The sequence below is a fragment of the Primulina eburnea genome, chromosome 14 (genome assembly GCF_022965805.1).
Source record: "Primulina eburnea isolate SZY01 chromosome 14, ASM2296580v1, whole genome shotgun sequence".
NCBI lineage: Eukaryota > Viridiplantae > Streptophyta > Magnoliopsida > Lamiales > Gesneriaceae > Primulina > Primulina eburnea.
The window spans coordinates 1,414,418-1,433,449 of record NC_133114.1 but is presented as its reverse complement, the minus strand read 5'-3'; the positions used below and the strand labels follow the sequence as shown (position 1 = coordinate 1,433,449).

The following is a 19,032-nucleotide window of genomic DNA, read 5'->3' as shown; positions in this document are numbered from 1 at the left end:
TTTGGAAAAATGACAAAATATATCTTGTAAGTTGGTCTGTGTTATTTTTTGTCCTAAAAGTTGTCAAAACTTGGTGGTAGTCTAATAAAATGTTCATTTTTTTCGCCTTTAGTCTTTTTACAATTTTACCTAGTATGCTAACCTAGTATGATGTAACATCGTGATATCGGATTTTGCTGATAAATCATCAAATATCATTAATGCATCATTATATATTGTTTAAGTGTATGACGCTACATACATCAACATTCTAATGATAAATGATTAAAGAGAAAATAAAGACCAAATTATTGGACTAAAACCAATCTCAGTTGACTTATAAAATCAAAATTGAAAATATAATAATTTATAGGATGTAATTCGTAGATTTTTCATATTTATTGTACATTAAAATTACAAAAAATTGTAATGTTATCAATTATGCTTGCCTTCAACAATTTTGGCCAGCTTCCGTCAAAATTAAGTCTTAGTATTATATTTTTCAATTTTTGACAATTTTAATCCTTGTTGAACAGGGAGTACTGATGTGACACTGCACAAACGACCACCACTTCGACATTAGGTCAGCGCCACATCAAAAAAATGACCAATTTTTACTTTAAAAAAGTTTAAAAAGACAGCAAATAATTAGAATGAAATTCGACAAAATATGAGAGAAAATTTTAAAGAAATAAATGTTTGGACTTTTCACTTTATATTAAGTGCGAATTAAACAACCACTACAAGAAAAATGACTTTCCGCAGCACGTCATCAACAGCATGCATTAAAAGCACGCTGCGAATACGACTTTTCACGGCGTGCACCGACCTGTGCGCCGTTAATAGTGTTACACTTGATACTATTAACGGCGTGCTTTAAAAGCACGCTGCGGATAGTACTATCGACGGCGTGCATATAAAGCAAGCTGCGGATAGTAACTTGATACTATTAACAGCGTGCATTGAAAGCACGCTGTGGATATTACTATAGACGGCGTGCATTAAACGCACGCTGCGGATAGTAATATTTGCAGCTTGCAATTTTGTGCGCTGTTAATAAATTATATAAACGACAGCTCAGAATAAACGAACGCCGTTAATAGAATTATTAACGACGTGCAAGTTTATGTGTGCTGTTAAAAATAAATCATTTTTTTAAAAAAAATTCGTGTTCAGATATTAACGGCGTACATTAATCGCACGCCGTTAATAGTATTATTCACGGCATGCATATTATTAGCACGCTGCCGAAAATGAGTACGAATTTCGATTTAAGGTCACAATTAGCGACGGTTGATCTATAACCGTCGCCGCCTTACACGATTTAACGCCACATTTAGCGACGGGTTATCTACGACAGTCGCCGATGTAGATCGGCGACGGTTAACTGATAACCGTTGCTAATAGAAAGAAATCGGCGACGGTTTAATAAATAACCGTCGCAACAAAGCGCAAATTATCTATTTAAACCGATCTCCGTTTCCTTTCCTCCACACTATTTAACAACACTTAAAATTTTTCTATACTTATATGATTTTAGTTTCGATTTAGATACATGTTTTTGTTTCCATTTTTGGTTAATTTTTTAATTTTTATTTGTTAAAATTTATTAAATTATAAAGTAATTTTTTTTTTAAAATTTACACAAAATTTAGCGACGGCTTTTATAACCGTCGCGAAGTTTTAACCGTCTTTTTTTTAAATTCCGTCGCTATTTTAGCGACGGTATTTAATTTATGAACCGTCGCTGATAGGAGACGGTTTTGTCCAAAACCGTCGCTAATATTTTTTTTTTATGACTAGTAACGGCGTACGCATGCACGCTGCGGAAAGTTGTATTAACAGCGTCCATATGCACGCCGTTAATAATAGTATTAACAGCGTACAATGCACGCCGCGGATAATCTTGAACTTTTAACAGCTTTTAACTTTGTAGCGTGCGATGCGCGCTGCGGAAAGCTCATATGCGCGCTGCGGAAAGCCATTTTTGTTGTAGTGAACAATTATTTCGATTATTGAATGTATACTACCAATTTTAACAGAAAAAGTAACGATATGACAAGAAGAAATTTGTAAACAAACTTTTAACAACATTTTTTATAGTACTTTTATATACCACTGTGATCTACGTATGATTCAAATCAAGAAGCTCACTCAAGTGTTCATAAATTTTGTGTGGTCTACAATTATATATATATATAGGTACAACCAATTAAGGGGCAAAAGTGTCATCTACCTAGTTCAATTATTGTTCAATTAGTAGCCAAATCAAATGGGGTACTACCGATCGAGCAATGGTCAAGGACATATCGTGTCCAATAAAATCAAAGTTAGGTGAGAGCTTCAAAGTTACACTCTTTATTTCTCACATTTATACTCAAATTTCTCTTCTTCTTCACCTCATACAAGCTAAACAAATCTTGGAGTAATTAGCATATTCCCTCATGTTATCTCTGTGTTTCCATACAATATTATCCATCCCAATGAATTTACATGAAAACCTTCATGCAAGTTAAGAGATTTTTATTGTTCTATTTCTTGCACCACAATTAAGTAAATCAACCACCTCAAAACCTTAGTGAAAGCAAACTATAAATCTTTATTCTTGTTGTTTTATGATCCTTTCCCCCACTCAATTCTTAATTCTATCATTTAAGAGGGGATAACTGACGAAAAGAAACTTTTGTTCAAAAGAAGTTCAAGATATTCTCATATTTCTAGCACGATTTTTGACTTCGTAATTAGGGTTTTCTTGGTCCACCTCAACTTACATTTCTTAGGAGTATTAGGTTAGGAAACCCTACATCAAGGCAAGAAAATGGAAGGTGGAGAAGCTAAACTGGACAAGTTACCACCAGGGTTCAGATTTCATCCTACCGATGAAGAGCTAATTACGTATTATCTGATTAACAAAATTTCGGATGCAAACTTCACGGAAAGAGCTATTGGAGATGTCGATCTTAACAAGTGCGAGCCATGGGACCTTCCTGGTAATAATTTTTCTTTTAGCTAAAAATCCTTGCCTACTTATTTGTATAGAGCTGTTTGAAAACATGCATAAATTTCCTTTTCAAATTTGTCTAGGGTTTAGGGTATCACGGATTTTAGGGTTTGTGAGAATATAGTATATATGCCTTATAAGTTACAAATACTAGCAATCTACGTGCTCGGATCATCCAATTGAGTAGTTTTTTAATCTAACTAATTGTTTTTATGAATCTTTAGTAATTGCCATTAAAAATTAAGCATACCTAAAAATCAACAAGTATAAATAAGCATAGATTAACACAATTCATATACGCATGCGCACGCACGCACACACGTTTCTTAATCATATAAATTATGTTTTCTTGTCCATATCAATAAATAAAATGCAGCGAAGGCAAAAATGGGGGAAAAAGAGTGGTATTTCTTCAGCCTCAGGGACAGGAAATACCCAACGGGGGTGAGGACGAATCGAGCCACCAACACCGGATACTGGAAAACCACCGGAAAAGACAAAGAAATATACAACAGCAACACCTCCGAACAAGTTGGGATGAAGAAAACATTGGTATTTTACAAAGGAAGAGCTCCCAGAGGAGAAAAATCCAATTGGGTTATGCACGAATATCGCATTCATTCTAAATCTGCCTATAGAACCAGCAAGGTACGTACTTGATTATGCATGCACTTAGCTTATGCTATTGCAAATTAAATGTTTAATTATATATAACTGTTATAAATTATATTGGTGCTTTCCTTAATTATAATATATGATTTCTTTAATTTTGTAAGAATGAAAATCATTTTTGCCAGCATGTAATATGCGCTTACCTTAAAATAAGTCACGAAGTTTGTAATAAGCTTGGGTTTTATTTTTTATAATTATCATTTTTTTTAATTTTTTTATACTTTGGCATATTATATTATTTAAGTTATTCACGGGGATACGAAATCTCAGTTTTATAAAAAGTTGCATACAGAGAAAAATTTATTTATTTTTTCTATTTCAATGAGATGACTTTCCCTACGAGTTATACCATATATCTTCCAACTTCTATTTTTATACTAGAGATTATATATAAATATAAAATGTCTCACATTTTTTACATTATTTTAAAGTTTGTAGATGAATTGATAAACTAGCACAGATCATGTATAAATTCTACTAGAATCTCATTTTCTAACATATGGATAGGATTAAATTTTATTTTTCCAGCAGGATGAATGGGTGGTTTGCAGAGTGTTTCAAAAGAGTTTAGGTGGGAAAAAGTACCCTTCAAACCAGCCAAGAGGAGTCAACAACCCTTTCACTTACAATCTTGATCAAATACCAGCTCAAAATCCCAATATTCACTCACAAATAATGCACCCTGAGAACTTACAGTTCCCCTCAAGAAATTACATGACTCCTGCAGAACTACAAGAAGTTCTCATGCGGGCCGGCGGTGGTGGTGGATCAAGTAACAACATGATCAACAACTTGCACATGATCCCACCGCAGATGAACTATGGCGGCGGCGGTGGTTGTTTCACTATATCAGGCCTGAACTTGAATCTTGGCGGCGGAGTGGCCTCGGCAGAGCCACCGATGAGGCCAATGCCGCCGGGGATGAATAATCAGGATTTGGGTTCATCTATGATGAATGAGGGGTATGGTGGAGATAATAGGTTTATGGGTATGGAGAATTGTGGTGATTTAGAGAACTACTGGTCTGGCTACTGATGCAAGCAGCAAAAAGAGAGAATTTCAAGTTGGCTTGTGAAATTGGAGCACTCAAATGTATCATAAAAAAATTGCTTAGAAGGCAATTTAATAATTTGGAAGAGTTTTTAGTGTTTGGTTTGACTTGTTTGCATGTTGTTGGAAATTAAACCCTAGCTAGTTTATTCAAAGTGTTTGGCAGGAATGTTCAAAAGGATCATTTCACTACATTTTTCTTGCTATTGGAAAACTATCTCGAAAAAAGGCATTTTTGGAAGTGAAACCCAAAATAGGCAATGCTATAACATGACGAATTTGACCATTTTTCCAAAAAATAGTAGTAATTAGGAGTATATACGTGCATGCAGGGAGAATATTTGAGCTCACATTTTTTTTTACTGAACAATTTCTATTCAATATCATGTAAATTAAAAAGGAACTATAAGTAAATCTTTATCTTTAAAGTTGTAAAAATCTTTACTGCAATTTCGTAAATTTGCAAAGAAAAATCTAAGAGCAAACACTCCTTAAGAGTTCTTATCTCATTCGCAGGCACGCACGCACGCACGCACGATTTCTCAACTAGATATACATGATTATATCTTTTCGCCCATATTTGATAAATAAGTGGGAGAAAAGGTTGGTATCTTCAGCATCCTAGGCAGAAAAAACCCAACGAGTGCGAGGATGAATCGAGCCACCAGCACTGGATATTGGAAAATTACTGGAAAAGGCAAAGAAATATACACCACCACCTCTGAACAAAGTTGGAATGAATAAAGAAAATTGATTGAGATATGCATGAATATCGTATTCATTCCAACTCTGAACAAGAAAGGTGCGTATATGTTATCGAAAACTATTAAATTTCAATTACACAAATGTAAATTTTTTTAAAATTATATGATGCTTTAGTTGTGACATTTTTCCTTAATGGCTTTATTTACTCATTTATCTATTTTTCATGCTAATTCTTGAGTATTGGCCAATTTGATTTTATACATGGTTTCAACCTTAGCCAGCTTTTCATTTTATGTTTATATTTATTTTGGAAGATCAATCTCGTGCTGTGTGCGTGTTGTTCTGCGATGTATGAAATCCGAACCATTCACTTACAAGCTCATTCTCTTTGTTATAAACCGATATCGTGTTGCGTGTATCAACGTTCCGCAATGCATGAAATCCGAATCATTCTCTTAAAAGCCCATTCTCTTCGTTATAAACCGATAAAGGAATCCTAATTCATTAGACTTTTCGATTGGGTTAAGCAAATCAACAAATTTCGGTTAAGGTTTGAAGTTTGAACCAATTTCAACTTCTTTTTAAAATTTAACAGTAAAAAGAAAATAAAATAAACATGATTAAATTAATAGTTCAATGAATATACTGAAAAATATTATTACTATTTAGTCCTTGTTAACAAATAATAAATAAAAAGAAGTTGTTAAATATAATGTATAGATCAATGGCTACGATTCATTTCGATTTTTGATAGACAGTTTCGATTTGGTGAATTTATGGGAACCATGGGCTAGTGTACCCTAAAGTCTAAATGGACCCGTGTACGAATATTGGGCTTTTTGGACAAGGCCGTTCAAAGTTAGAATTGGGCCTGAATATATTTTAATAGATTCATATATAACCCTAACTTAATTCCCATTTCACTCCACTCCAACAGAGTTTGCCTTCAGAAGAGAAATGTCTTCCCAAGAACCATCACCAGTGATCAGCGAGGAAAGTTCCGAGAAGAAACTGTCCAAGAAAGAGGCCTCCAAGCTCGAAAGGCAGCGGAAACGTCAAGAAGCCTCCGCCGCCTCCGCCATTTCCGCCGTGACAATCGAAGCGGACGACCCGTTGGCTGCAAACTACGGAGAAATCGCGTTGAAGGACCTACAATCGAAGGAAATTTCTGGGAAGAAATGGACGGAATTGAAGAACTTGACAGATTTGTTGAAGGACCAGGTGGTTTTGATACGTGGCCGTGCACAGACAATCCGGGCTGTAGGGAAGAAAATGGCATTTATTGTGGTGAGGGAGAGTGGATTTACTGTTCAATGCGTCCTGAATGTTAGCCCTGGTGCGGTGAGCCCGCAGATGGTGAAGTTTGCGACTGGTTTGAGCCGAGAGTCGATAGTGGATATTGAAGGTGTTGTATCTGTTCCCGCCCAGTCAATCACTGGTGCCACTCAGCAGGTGTTCGCTTGCTTTCTTTTGTGCTTTTATTCGGTCTCTGTCTCTCTGGGTTTGTGGGTTTTTTATAATGCTTGATGCCGTCGATTTGAATCCTGGAATCTGAATTCTGGAAATTTTCTTGCTATGGATTTCGTATTTCTTTGTGCATATTAGTAACTTGGTCATTCTGGATTTGTTGCGAGTCTATCCCCGTGTGTATTTAGTTATTTGTAGGAAAAGGTACTATAGTAAGCTATTTCATTTTTATAAAAATTGGGTTGAATTATTTGACTACTATAGGTGGAAATTCAAGTGAAGAAGCTTTATTGCGTCAACAAGGCTGTACCCACTCTACCTATTAATATTGAGGATGCAGCAAGAAGTGAGGTTGACATAGAAAAGGCTTTGCAGGTATTCTTGCTGTTGTTCTTAGTTTTACTTATCTAAGATGGTATTGATGCTTTTAATTTTGCTGCCTCTTTTTATGAATACACTTGAGTATCTCTTCTAAATGCAGGCTGGTGAACAGCTTGTTCGAGTTAATCAAGATACTCGTTTGAATTTCAGAGTTCTTGACATGCGCACACCGGCAAATCAAGGAATTTTCCGTATCCAATGTCAAGTTGAAAATGTATGTCTCGTTCTATTTGATTTTGTGTTTGGTTTTCCTGATTTAGCATTTTTTTGCTGGACTTTGTTGCTAGGTCCTTAGAAATAAAAGCTACTTGGTCCTTTGAGTCCAGTTTTTTTTGTTGATATTCTGTTTGTAAGGTTGCAACTACTATATTTCAGTGAACCGGTCCAATTTGTTTCCAGTTGTGTATATTCAGATTATCTGTTCTGTTCTTGTTCCTTTTTGTATGATCTATTATATAAGCTTGTTGTGGTATGTCTAGATTGTCATTTGAATCTCGGAGAAGCATTTGTTTTACATTTTTATCATTATTTCTATTTTTTGTTGACAATTGATGCATGATTGCTAAATGAACACTACAATCCTATTGCTAAAATCTGCATACTGACGAATAATGTTGTTCCATGAGTTTGTGCAGATATTTAGACAGTTCCTGTTGTCTGAAGGTTTTGTTGGGATCCACACACCAAAGTTGATTGCAGGTTCCAGTGAAGGTGGTTCGGCTGTTTTTAGATTGGATTACAAAGGAACACCTGCGTGTCTGGCACAATCACCCCAGCTTCATAAACAAATGTCCATTTGTGGTGATTTTGGCCGAGTGTTTGAGATCGGTCCAGTATTCAGAGCAGAGGACTCTTTTACACACAGACATTTGTGTGAATTTACAGGTCTTGATGTTGAAATGGAAATTAAGGAGCACTATTCAGAAGTATGGATTGTATTGTACTGCCTTATAGAGTGTTAGAACTTTTTGAATGTGGCTTTGTTGATGATGCCCTGAGTTTTTTTCTGCAGGTAATGGATGTTGTTGATCGTTTATTTGTGGCCATGTTTGATTGTTTGAATGAGAGTTGTTCAAAGGAGCTCGAAGCCATTAATAAACAATACCCTTTTGAGAAGCTGAAGGTACACTATATTGATTATATGCTGTTGTAATATTGTTTGATCCCAACTATCTTATCATGTTATGACATGGTGAACAATAATTTTGTAGGAATAGAATTGTTGCTACGCCGAAACAACGATTAAGATATTTATTTCTCTTCTGACAAGTATATTTCCCAAGTTTTGTGTTAATAGTTTTTGTTAAATTTGATTGAACATGCAGTACTTGCGAAATACTTTACGTCTCACCTTTGAAGAGGGGATCACAATGCTGAAGGTAAGAGAAGAAAATGATCATTTATCTTGTTCCACGTGCCCGCGTTTGTGGTCTTGTTATTACTGAAAGGTAATTGGTAGCAGGTAAGCATTAAGTCAAATGTTTTTGAGAAAATAGTTTTCTAAGTTTTAGTTTCTTGGGCACCTAATACGGATTGCAATTTTATGGTTGAAACGTCTTGAAATTTTTCCTTCTCTTGATGACGTGAAATCTTAAATATCATGCTGGAATAACTGTTGAATTTTGTTGCTAGCAAATCGTTGCCATTATTTATTCATAGCAAAAGAACTGTACCAAGCAAGAGCTTGTGTTTGGTCACAACTCACATGGGTTTTGATATTTTTCACTAATGCTGATGTTGTGCATTATATTCTTAATTTTGGAATACCATTTATGTTGATAGTACCAACACATGCTTGCGCAAATGTACGGTTTTACTGTTGTCATGTTCTTCTGGTTTCTGTTCTATGCTGGCTACAGCTTTTGTATTCTTCGCCTCACATTTTACGGAATTTGAATTAATTAGGAAGCATGTTCATATAATTTTCATGTGTTTTCGCTTCTGCAGGAGGCTGGGGTTGAAATTGACCCTCTTGGTGATCTTAACACAGAATCAGAGAGGAAACTTGGCCAGCTTGTTCTGGAGAAGTATTCTGATTTTTGCTTGTTTTTCTCTTCATATTACTTCTTCATTCTGATTTGACCATACTGAACATGCTGCTGATAGATAACCATTCATGAAAGAGGAAAATTCTACAGACCATAATCATGGCAGGCTGTGAAACAATTTTGTTTTTATTTCATAGTGCATGCAGATCTTCTTTGACCATTTCTTCCTCGTTTCATTTGTGTCCACCCTCCTGACTGTAGGTATGGCACTGAGTTCTACATACTTCACCGTTATCCTCTGGCTGTTCGACCATTCTATACAATGCCATGTTATGATAATCAGAGTTATAGTAACTCATTCGATGTTTTCATTCGAGGTAAATCTAGTTCCAATTCGAGTACTTTAGTGAAAGGAAATATTATCAAAACTGCTAAACTAATGAAATGCTGAAAATACTACTGATAAATTTGTCAATTACTTCAAAAATTAAATTTCAGCATTTATTAACTTTGCTCCATGACATTTGGTTTAAAAGAAGTTGCCATAAATGTTGAAGTCCCCGATAGGAGCGCAATATCATGCCAACCCCTCGGAAAAAGCTATTCATTTTCCACCCTATTTTCTAGGTTCTTCGATGTTGAGATGTATTCTCTTTCCAACTGTCTTCATTCTCATTTTATCTCTCAGGCGAAGAAATAATATCAGGAGCTCAGCGTGTCCACGTGCCTGAGTATTTGTTGGAACGTGCACAAGCATGTGGAATTGATGTCAAGACGATATCAACATATATCGACTCCTTCAGGTGCTGTAAAAAACCCGAAGTTATATGCTATGGGTGGATTATATTGGCTGTGTGCGGGGTAGGGCTTTCTAGGGGGCAAAGTTTACAATTTTAGGAAAAGCACATATAAAATTTGAAATGTTTTTATATGAGGGGATGAAAAGCCCTGGCTTGTCTCCCTATTGAATCCACTTCTATAGGCGAGTCTGATTTTTTATTTTTATAAATAAAAATGCCATGTTTTTCATTGTGTCACATTCATCATAGGTATGGAGCACCACCTCATGGTGGATTTGGAGTTGGTTTGGAGCGTGTGGTTATGCTGTTCTGTGCACTTAACAACATCCGAAAGACATCGCTTTTCCCTCGCGACCCTCAAAGGATCGCTCCATGATTCTTGTATGTTTTTCGCTTAGTTTCTGATTCATCTTCAATGTTTCCTCGTTTTCCCATGCTACTACATTTGTGGAAATCAACATTGTCTTCCCATATTAATTTAACTATAGAACTTGAGCCTTTCATTCATAAAGAAAGAGGTTATTTTGACAATTGCCAAAACTTGGATAATTTGTATAGCAATGAGTATTGCCTGAGTTTATTATTCCAAGTCAGTGGAGTGGCCAATAGTTGAAGAGTAAAATTTAAAATAGATAGAATTTTATTCTATACAAAGTATCTACAAATTAATTTGGATTGAACGTTACAAAATCAGGTGTATATGAATGGAACCAAAATGCGATATTGCAAATAATATTTGTTTAACCTACGTGGGGGAAAATAGACCCAAACAGCGGGATAAAATCAGTGTTCTAGACTTCTAGCGTTTAGACGTGCCTAAGCTGCCGTGTAGGAGGTTTTATGAAATATATATTCTTCTAAAATTTAAAATTATAATAATATATTAATCAATAACACCATACATATGTTTTGAACTTTAAACTGGAGAATAAGTTTTAATCTTTTTATTTTGATTTTTTTTTAAAAATACAAAACCGTCTAGTCCACGCCATCAGGCGGCCGATTAATTTGGGGTGCCAGAAGCGTCGCCTAGCCAAAAGTCAGGGCAGTGGGCGATTTTGCGCGGGGATTTTTAGAATCGGAGAAAATAGATCAAAATAATCAAATATGAAAAGATAATTAACATAAACTAAACATTGAAAAGTTATTGAAATGAGACACAAAAATGATGAAATTATTGGACTATACGTAGTTCTAGTCTTGAACTCAAGATCCTTTCCAACTGAAAGAGCTTATGCCACTAGGCTAACAAAGCTTCAGGGCCAAATAATTTGTTGATAAAGAAGCGGCGGATAAAGAATTTGAAAATTTTGTTAATAGTCATTTACTTCCTAAGACGGTCAGTTTTATTATTATTATTAAATTTGTGTTTTAAATTGAATGTAGGGGAAGGTTTATCCAGTGTTTTATTGATGGGAAGCCTGGAATTTACGACATTTGGGAAGAGCCAAAACGCTCGAGTGGAAGGCTTTTCTGGCTTGATTTGCTAATTTTTTTCAGGGTACTAATTTCGTGTTGTCTACAACTTTTGTTACTAAATATTATGATTTGATTTGTAACAAAAGTTCTAGATAACACGAAATTAATACCCCAAAAAAAAAATTAGCAAATCAATTAATTCTGAATATATGAAAAGAGTGTGTCTCATGTGAGACTAGGGGTGTGACGAAATACCGAATCGAAAAAATACTGAAATTACCGAAAAATCGATATACCGAAATTTTCGGTACGACATCGGTACGGAATTATTTTTTTTCGATATAACGAAATATCGAAAATAATTTTTTTAATTTTTTTTAAATTTAAGTTCGATATAACGAAAAAATGTCGTTATACCGTATAACGAATTTTTTTCGGTATACGGACAAAATTTTCGGTGTCGGTACGGTATCCGGTATGAAATTTTTCATATCGAAAATTCGGTACACCGAATGTGCGGTATACCGAATTTCCGGTATCGATATCGGTATGAAAAAATTCCATACCGATATTTACGGTACGGAATACGGTACCGTAGTTCGGTACGGTCTACCGTACCGTACCCAGCCCTATGTGAGACCGTCTTATGGATCTTAATATGTGAGACGGGTCAACCCTACCCATATTCACAATAAAAAGTAATACTCTTAGCATAAAAGATAATACTTTTTGATGGATGACCCAAATAAGAGATCTGTCTCACAAATACGATCCGTGAGACCGTCACACATAAGTTTTTGCCATATAAAAATGTGGATCATTGATTTGTTTTTTAATTGTGAAAAGACACAATGCCATATACCTATAAAAGTGTCGGTTTGCCGACGTACAACATCCAAACTTATAAATAAATACATATCGAAAAAATCTCGTCATAATCTTTCTATTGATACCGATATTGAGGAGTATTTTACAACTTTTTCGTCGACCTTTTTTTCCTTCTTATCTTTCTTTCGTCGCCATCCGAGTTTCATAGGCTGCCGTTTAATGAGTTTTTAATCTCTCAATGTAGCTCTAATTTTGGTACTAATATTGATATTTGTTATATCTTTGAATTTACAAAATTTCGGTTTATTATGGGCAAAAAAATCTTTTTCCTCAAATTCGAAGACATATCGATAAAAATTTATATTTGTTTAATGCCCTTTGCATGTTTGATAAAATATTGAAATAAAAGTTGTGACTAATTATGTTTCTAAACAGTAAGTTCTTTGAAGCAACCAATCCATCAATTGAAAATGGTACTAACCAAGGTATATCAATTGAAGATTTCAAATTTATAGTATTTAATTGAAATAATCTATATTCAAATTTGAGTCATAACAAGTTGTTCGGTTTTTTTTTTTATTTGCAGATGTATTGACATTTAATAGGCGTTGCACTTTCGAAAACAAATATTCGGATTTGGCGATGGACAAAAAATATCAATACATTAATAATGTTGTGAATTCTAGAAGAAAAAAAAAGATTAAATAAATGTGAATTCAGCACATCTACAAAATTAAATAAGGAAATTAAAATACACTTTGGTTACTGAAAGTTTTGATTCATGAAGGTACAACCAAGTTTAATTTCATACATATTTATGATGTATCGGGAAACTGCATTTTTTTTTTATTATTATTATCATCATATTTGATATTTTTTTGTTAGGTCAATCACTTGTTGATCTGCATGAATTGAAACTTATGAATATATGTCGCTACTGTGAAGCAAGAAAGTTTGAATTTGAATCTCACACTCTTCCACCTATGGCGCCCGATGAGGCTGGTCCATCTCATTTCCAATTATATTTTTGGAATACCAGTAATGAGTTAAATAATAGAATGAATACAATGAGAAATACTGATATCGATGAAGACAAAATGAGACTATTAATGGATGTTTTGAAAAGAAACCTTTACGCTCAAATATTATGCATAATAGGATTGGTCGTCTCTTGAGGAAATTAGGCTACATATTTGAAATTTTTTGTTGTGGATCAACAATGTTACAATACGCATACATATGATCAAGTTGTCATTTGGATCGAAGGCAATAATGCTAATATATCATATGATAGAGACATTGTAATTCATGGATGTAATGGTCACAATCATAGAATTAAACATTTTTTTTGTTGTTATTATCATTTACTATATCCGCTTCTTTTTCCGAATGGAGAGAATGATTGGCATCAAAATATACCCAAATACAAGTCCAGGGAAGCTAATAAAGAAATTCAAGATAATAATTCTATCAAATCGAACTTTTCTTCTTTTGAAAATATTCTTTCAAGAGGAACAACATAGTACATGTTTTTGTCTTTTTCCTTTTCAATCTATATATGTAAAGAAATAGATTTAATTACTTATACAAATTTTCACTTCCATGATAGATGAAATAATTGAATCCACATGTACACTAAATAGAGAAGAATATACATTTCTCTCAAAATGGACAAGTGAAATGAAAGACGGAATGTTAGAATTTGTAATTGAAGGTATTCAAATCCAAGCATAAATTTAAACAACGAAAGCATTGTAAGAAAAAATAGATCAGTATATTTCGAACAATAAGAAATTAAAAAGAAATGAGAATGTCCAACAAATGTATCGATCATTAACTATATCGACATACAAGTAATAGAAGACGATGACAAAACAAGAATGGATATTAAGGATGATGAAATTATTGCTATTCTTGCAAGGAAAGAATTTCAGCATAAAAAATATAAAAAAAAGAGTTCATCTAACAAAAAAATCATCAAAGAATAAAGATATGAAAATGTAAATCATTGACCGCGACAAATCACAAGAATTGTTATTTAAGACGATGATAATATTGCTTCTTTCACAAAGAAGAAAAGACGAATGACACAGGGAAAAATCGTGAAAGAGAGGAAAGTGCAATATATAAAGGAAGAAAAGATTGATACAGTTATTTGATTTAAGGTTTAGAATGAATTATCTATATTATATTTTTATTTTTCTTAAATCAATAGTGGTAAAATAATGTGTTCAATACTATGGGTTATAATTTTTCTTTATCTCATATTTATTTTAATAATTTTTTATGACATCAAATCTATGTTATATTTTTAAGATTGATTACTAAAATATTTTTCAACAATTATAGATTTGATTAGATTTGTAATACACAACAATTTTTGAATAAATAACCTTTACACGTTATAATACATGTTGTACAAATTATATTACATTGAATGTTACTGTTTGACAAAATAAAATACCATGAAAATAATTAATTAGTTGTAAACTAATAATCTCTTCTCAATTCATTTTTCTAACAACATTTATCAACAACAGATGTGTGTTTCCACGTGCGTTGCACGTGTCTTTTCCTATTTACCTATAAAAGTGTGGATCATTGCTTTGTTTTCCAATTGTAGTAGTTTATACAACTTTAAGAATAAAATGTAACTCCCAATTAGTTTTATCAAATAATCTATCTTTATACTACATTTAAATGTTTTAGTTTTTTAATTTCTCTCTACATGTTTTTTTCAATGATTTTATAGTAATTTTATAATTATATTTTTAGTGAAATAATTATATAATAAATTATAGTTTCACAAAAAGATACACTACAATTTTATTTTTTTTACTTAGCGATGATTTATTCCGTCGCTAAAGGTAAGGATCATAGAGAAAAGGAGTAAGTGGGGCTCGTTCTTTGTGACTAATGGATTCTAAACCTGGGGCATGACAAGGGCTTCTCATTTCAACTGAGACAGTGAGGGGGAGGGGGGCTCTCTCTCCCTTCCTTATGCGACAAGTCCTAGCATTAGTATGAGTTCGTTGACTGCATAAGGGCGATCCATCTTGATGAAGAATTCCACGATAACAAAGATAACGAATCTATGAAGTAGTTCTATATAGAACTAGTTGTAGAGAAAGAAAATCCCCCTACTTCCCGAAAATGGGGGAAGGTTTGTCGTTGGGCTTTCCATTTGTCGGGAAACAGCTTGGGTGTTAGCGACAGAAATTAATAGCGACGGTTTCTCAAAACTCGTCGCTAATTAGTGACAGTTTTGAATAGATTAACCGTCGCTAAAGTAGCGACGATTTTGACATAAACCATCACTCAATTAGCGACAACTTTGTTACAAACTGTCGCCAATTTAGCGACGGAATACGACTAAACCGTCGCTAATCAGCGACTGAATATGACGTAATTAGCTATGGTTGTTTTCATATCCTGTCGCTAATTGGTTCTTTTTTATAATTTTTTTTATTTTTATAATTATTTAGAAATTTTTTAAATAATCTCCCCAAATCATCTAAATTAATGATTTTCAAATTTGTAAATAATGTATGAAAAGATTAAATCTTGCGATAATAAGCAAACAACAAAATCCTTAAAAGATAAAAATATATTTCGGATGTGAAGAGATGTGGAGGAAATGGACCGAAATGGCCAAATTTATAGACACTTTGCGACGGTTTCTCTTAAAACCGTCGCTATGGGTGATAGATTAAGTAAACCGTCGCTAATAGTGATGGTTTTTATAACCGTTGCGATTTTATATCGGCGATGGTTGTTTGACCTGTCGCTGTTAGAGACGATTTTATGAAAAAGGTCGCTAGTTTTATGAAAAAAGTCGAAGCAAAACCGTCGCTAATTAGCGACAGGTCTCGACGGTTCCATTGCACTGTCACAAATGAGCGGCGGTTTTGCTTAAAACGTCGTTAATTAGCGACGTTTTATAAACTGTTGCTAACATTTGTTATTAAAACCGTCGCAACATTTTAAATAACAAAAACATTGCGACGGTTGTTGAGAAACTATCGTTAACACCTGATTTTTTCGAGTGATATATGAAAAAAATTAAATATATGTACAATAATATACAAAATAACATGATAAATATAATATAATATAATAATATGAAGTTTAATACTAACATATTTTATAGGTTTTTTAAAAAAGAATTGAAAGCAAATAGTTTAATAAATTTATTAGGAAAATTTATATCAACAAATATGAATTTCAATACGTTAATAATCTCATAAAATATGAATCTCATAGAAGAATTCAAATAGTTTAGTTATAATATGAAGCAGTAGAACTAAAATATTTTCTTAGTTTCAATTCCAAATCAGCTCTCTAATATATAAATTTACTGCATAATTGTTAAACAATTAGTTTCGCTGTCTCATATATTGTATATATTTTATTTGATATTAAAAATGGATCATAATATAATGTTTTTTTTTTAAAATTAAATATCATACAAATTTATAAATTTAGTACACAAAATTTAGTAGTATGAATTTTCAGTTTCTATATATATTTTTAAATTATTTATCAAATTTTAAGAAAATAAAAAAAATCAATAATAAGAAAAATTAAAAATTCCACAGTCAAGTAAATGAAAAAAATATTGCAAATAATTTAATATACTACAAATCTAAAACTTAAAAAGAAAATTATTTCGAATGTTCAATACTACAGCCTATTTGATGTGACAAAATGGATCATAGAAGACAAATAATTTGAAATGTCTAATGTACATATGTATATAAGAACTGAGCACACACAAATACATAAAAAAACCATAACCATGATTCATATTTAGAGGCTTAATGACAAATATAAATTATATATTTTCTAAAATTCTTCATTACTTCATGTATATGGAAATAACTTGATTGTAAAAAAATTATATATTCGCATATTTTTATTTTCAAGTGAGATAATAAATATCCACATTAAAATTTATAATGTAATACATATATAATTTTATTTTTGATTAAATATAGTAAAATTTCAAAAAAAATATGAAAAATTGAAAAAATATCTATAAAAAATATATATGTTATAGACATGATTACTTTATTAAATTGTATGACTAAAAAATTACATGTATTTTCTCGTAAAATCAGTCATCAATAAAAACTCTAAATATGTAATGCATGAAAAGAGATTTAATGAGCAATAAAAAAACACTAAGTTATTTTCTACTGTAAAAACAATATATGACATAACCCTTATAATAAATATAATTATCATGATAATTGATTAACATTTGACAAAATACCAGAATTTTTACTTATGATATTTAATATATTTATTTAATTATTTGAAATTAAACTAACTAATTCGCTAAATAACAGAATATTTTTTTATAAAAGTTTTTTTTGTTGTATTTCAAAATTTTAATGGTAAAAATCATATTAATAGTTTAAAATCTATATTTAATAATTATTATATGAGTTTATTTGATTTTATTTAATATTTACGATATAATCTTCTTTGAATGTGTATTTCATTAAATATTGATTTATTTTTTTATTTTAAAACTGTATTTAACAAAAAAATTAACAATCATCAATGTTCGTCTACGAAATATCGATTCTGATATATAATTAATTATTTGTGATACATAATTTTAATGTAAATTATGATTTATGCATTGATAAAATTCATTTTTTGATTCATATTTAGGTTATTCTGCTTTATACGTAGTGTTTGAATATATAAATTTTTTTTAAAAATTCTTTCAATTCATTTCGTTATATATATATATATATATATATATATATATATATATTGTGTTCATTATAATTTATTATATAACATAAAATCAAATGTTTGAATTTTAATTTGGAAAATAATTTTGAAAGTAGTTATATATAAATTCTTATACATCGTTTAACATGATGAAGAGATTAAACTCAGATAACTAACAAAATAATTCAAATTGGTTTTTAGAAAATCAATTTTTTTTATTTTTATTATACAATTGATGCTACTAGTCTATTAGTATTTATCTATTATCTATTACTCTATTTTACTCTATTATAAATATATGAGTTTGAATTGTGAATTTACATCTATGTCCTTATCTTCATTAAATAATATTAATTAATACATGTCACTTTATTTGTTTTGTTTTCATCTATTAATTAATGTAATCTAAACTAAATTGAAGAATAATTGTCCTTAACTTCATTAAGTAATATTCATTAGTACATGTCACTTTGTTTGTTTTGTTTTTATCTATTAGTTAAATGAAATCTAAACTAAATTGAAAAAAATAAAAATGTATTATTGTTATTATTATTATTATTATTTATTATAAATATAAGAGTTTGAATTGTGAATTTACATCTATGTCTTTATCTTCATTAAATAATATACATTAATACATATCACTTTGTTAGTTTTGTTTTCATTTATTAAATAATGGAATCTAAACTAATCTATTACTCTATTATAAAAATATGAGTTTGAATTGTGATGATTTAATATATGAATTTGAATTGTGAATTTACATCTATGTCTTTATCTTCATTAAATAATATTCTTTAATACAGTTGGGTGCAATAATTGTCCATGCTTGGTAGAGCGATCGAACCGTGGTTCTTGAACTGATGTGCCGTTTAAAATATTTGAGTTGCACCATTACTACTAGCTATAACTTTTGGTAAAGCGGCAAGCGCTCAGTCCTATAATTGGTATCAGAGCCAAGGTCACGAGTTCGATTCCCATTGATTGCAAGGAG

At 31.8% G+C, this 19,032-nt stretch overlaps 2 protein-coding genes across 3 annotated transcripts; both read left to right on the top strand.

The window, feature by feature from the left end:
* The first annotated feature begins 2,285 nt into the window (after window positions 1-2,285).
* LOC140811978 (NAC domain-containing protein 92-like) lies at window positions 2,286-4,927 on the top strand. 2 transcript variants are annotated; one of them, XM_073170118.1, is made up of 3 exons: window positions 2,286-2,969; window positions 3,357-3,628; window positions 4,184-4,927. In XM_073170118.1, the coding sequence occupies exons 1-3, from the start codon at window positions 2,798-2,800 to the stop codon at window positions 4,685-4,687; spliced, it is 948 nt and encodes a 315-aa protein (XP_073026219.1). In that variant the 5' UTR covers window positions 2,286-2,797; the 3' UTR covers window positions 4,688-4,927. The 2 variants fall into 2 exon arrangements, with proteins under 2 accessions (XP_073026219.1, XP_073026218.1); XM_073170117.1 differs by having other exon boundaries at window positions 2,289-2,969; window positions 4,181-4,927.
* Window positions 4,928-6,336: 1,409 nt separating this feature from the next.
* On the top strand, window positions 6,337-10,641 carry LOC140812175 (aspartate--tRNA ligase 2, cytoplasmic-like). The gene is made up of 10 exons (XM_073170388.1): window positions 6,337-6,859; window positions 7,139-7,249; window positions 7,356-7,469; window positions 7,891-8,181; window positions 8,268-8,378; window positions 8,581-8,634; window positions 9,203-9,282; window positions 9,505-9,620; window positions 9,932-10,046; window positions 10,293-10,641. Exons 1-10 carry the CDS (start codon window positions 6,365-6,367, stop codon window positions 10,417-10,419), a joined length of 1,614 nt encoding a protein of 537 aa, XP_073026489.1. The 5' UTR covers window positions 6,337-6,364; the 3' UTR covers window positions 10,420-10,641.
* The last annotated feature ends 8,391 nt before the right edge of the window (window positions 10,642-19,032 follow it).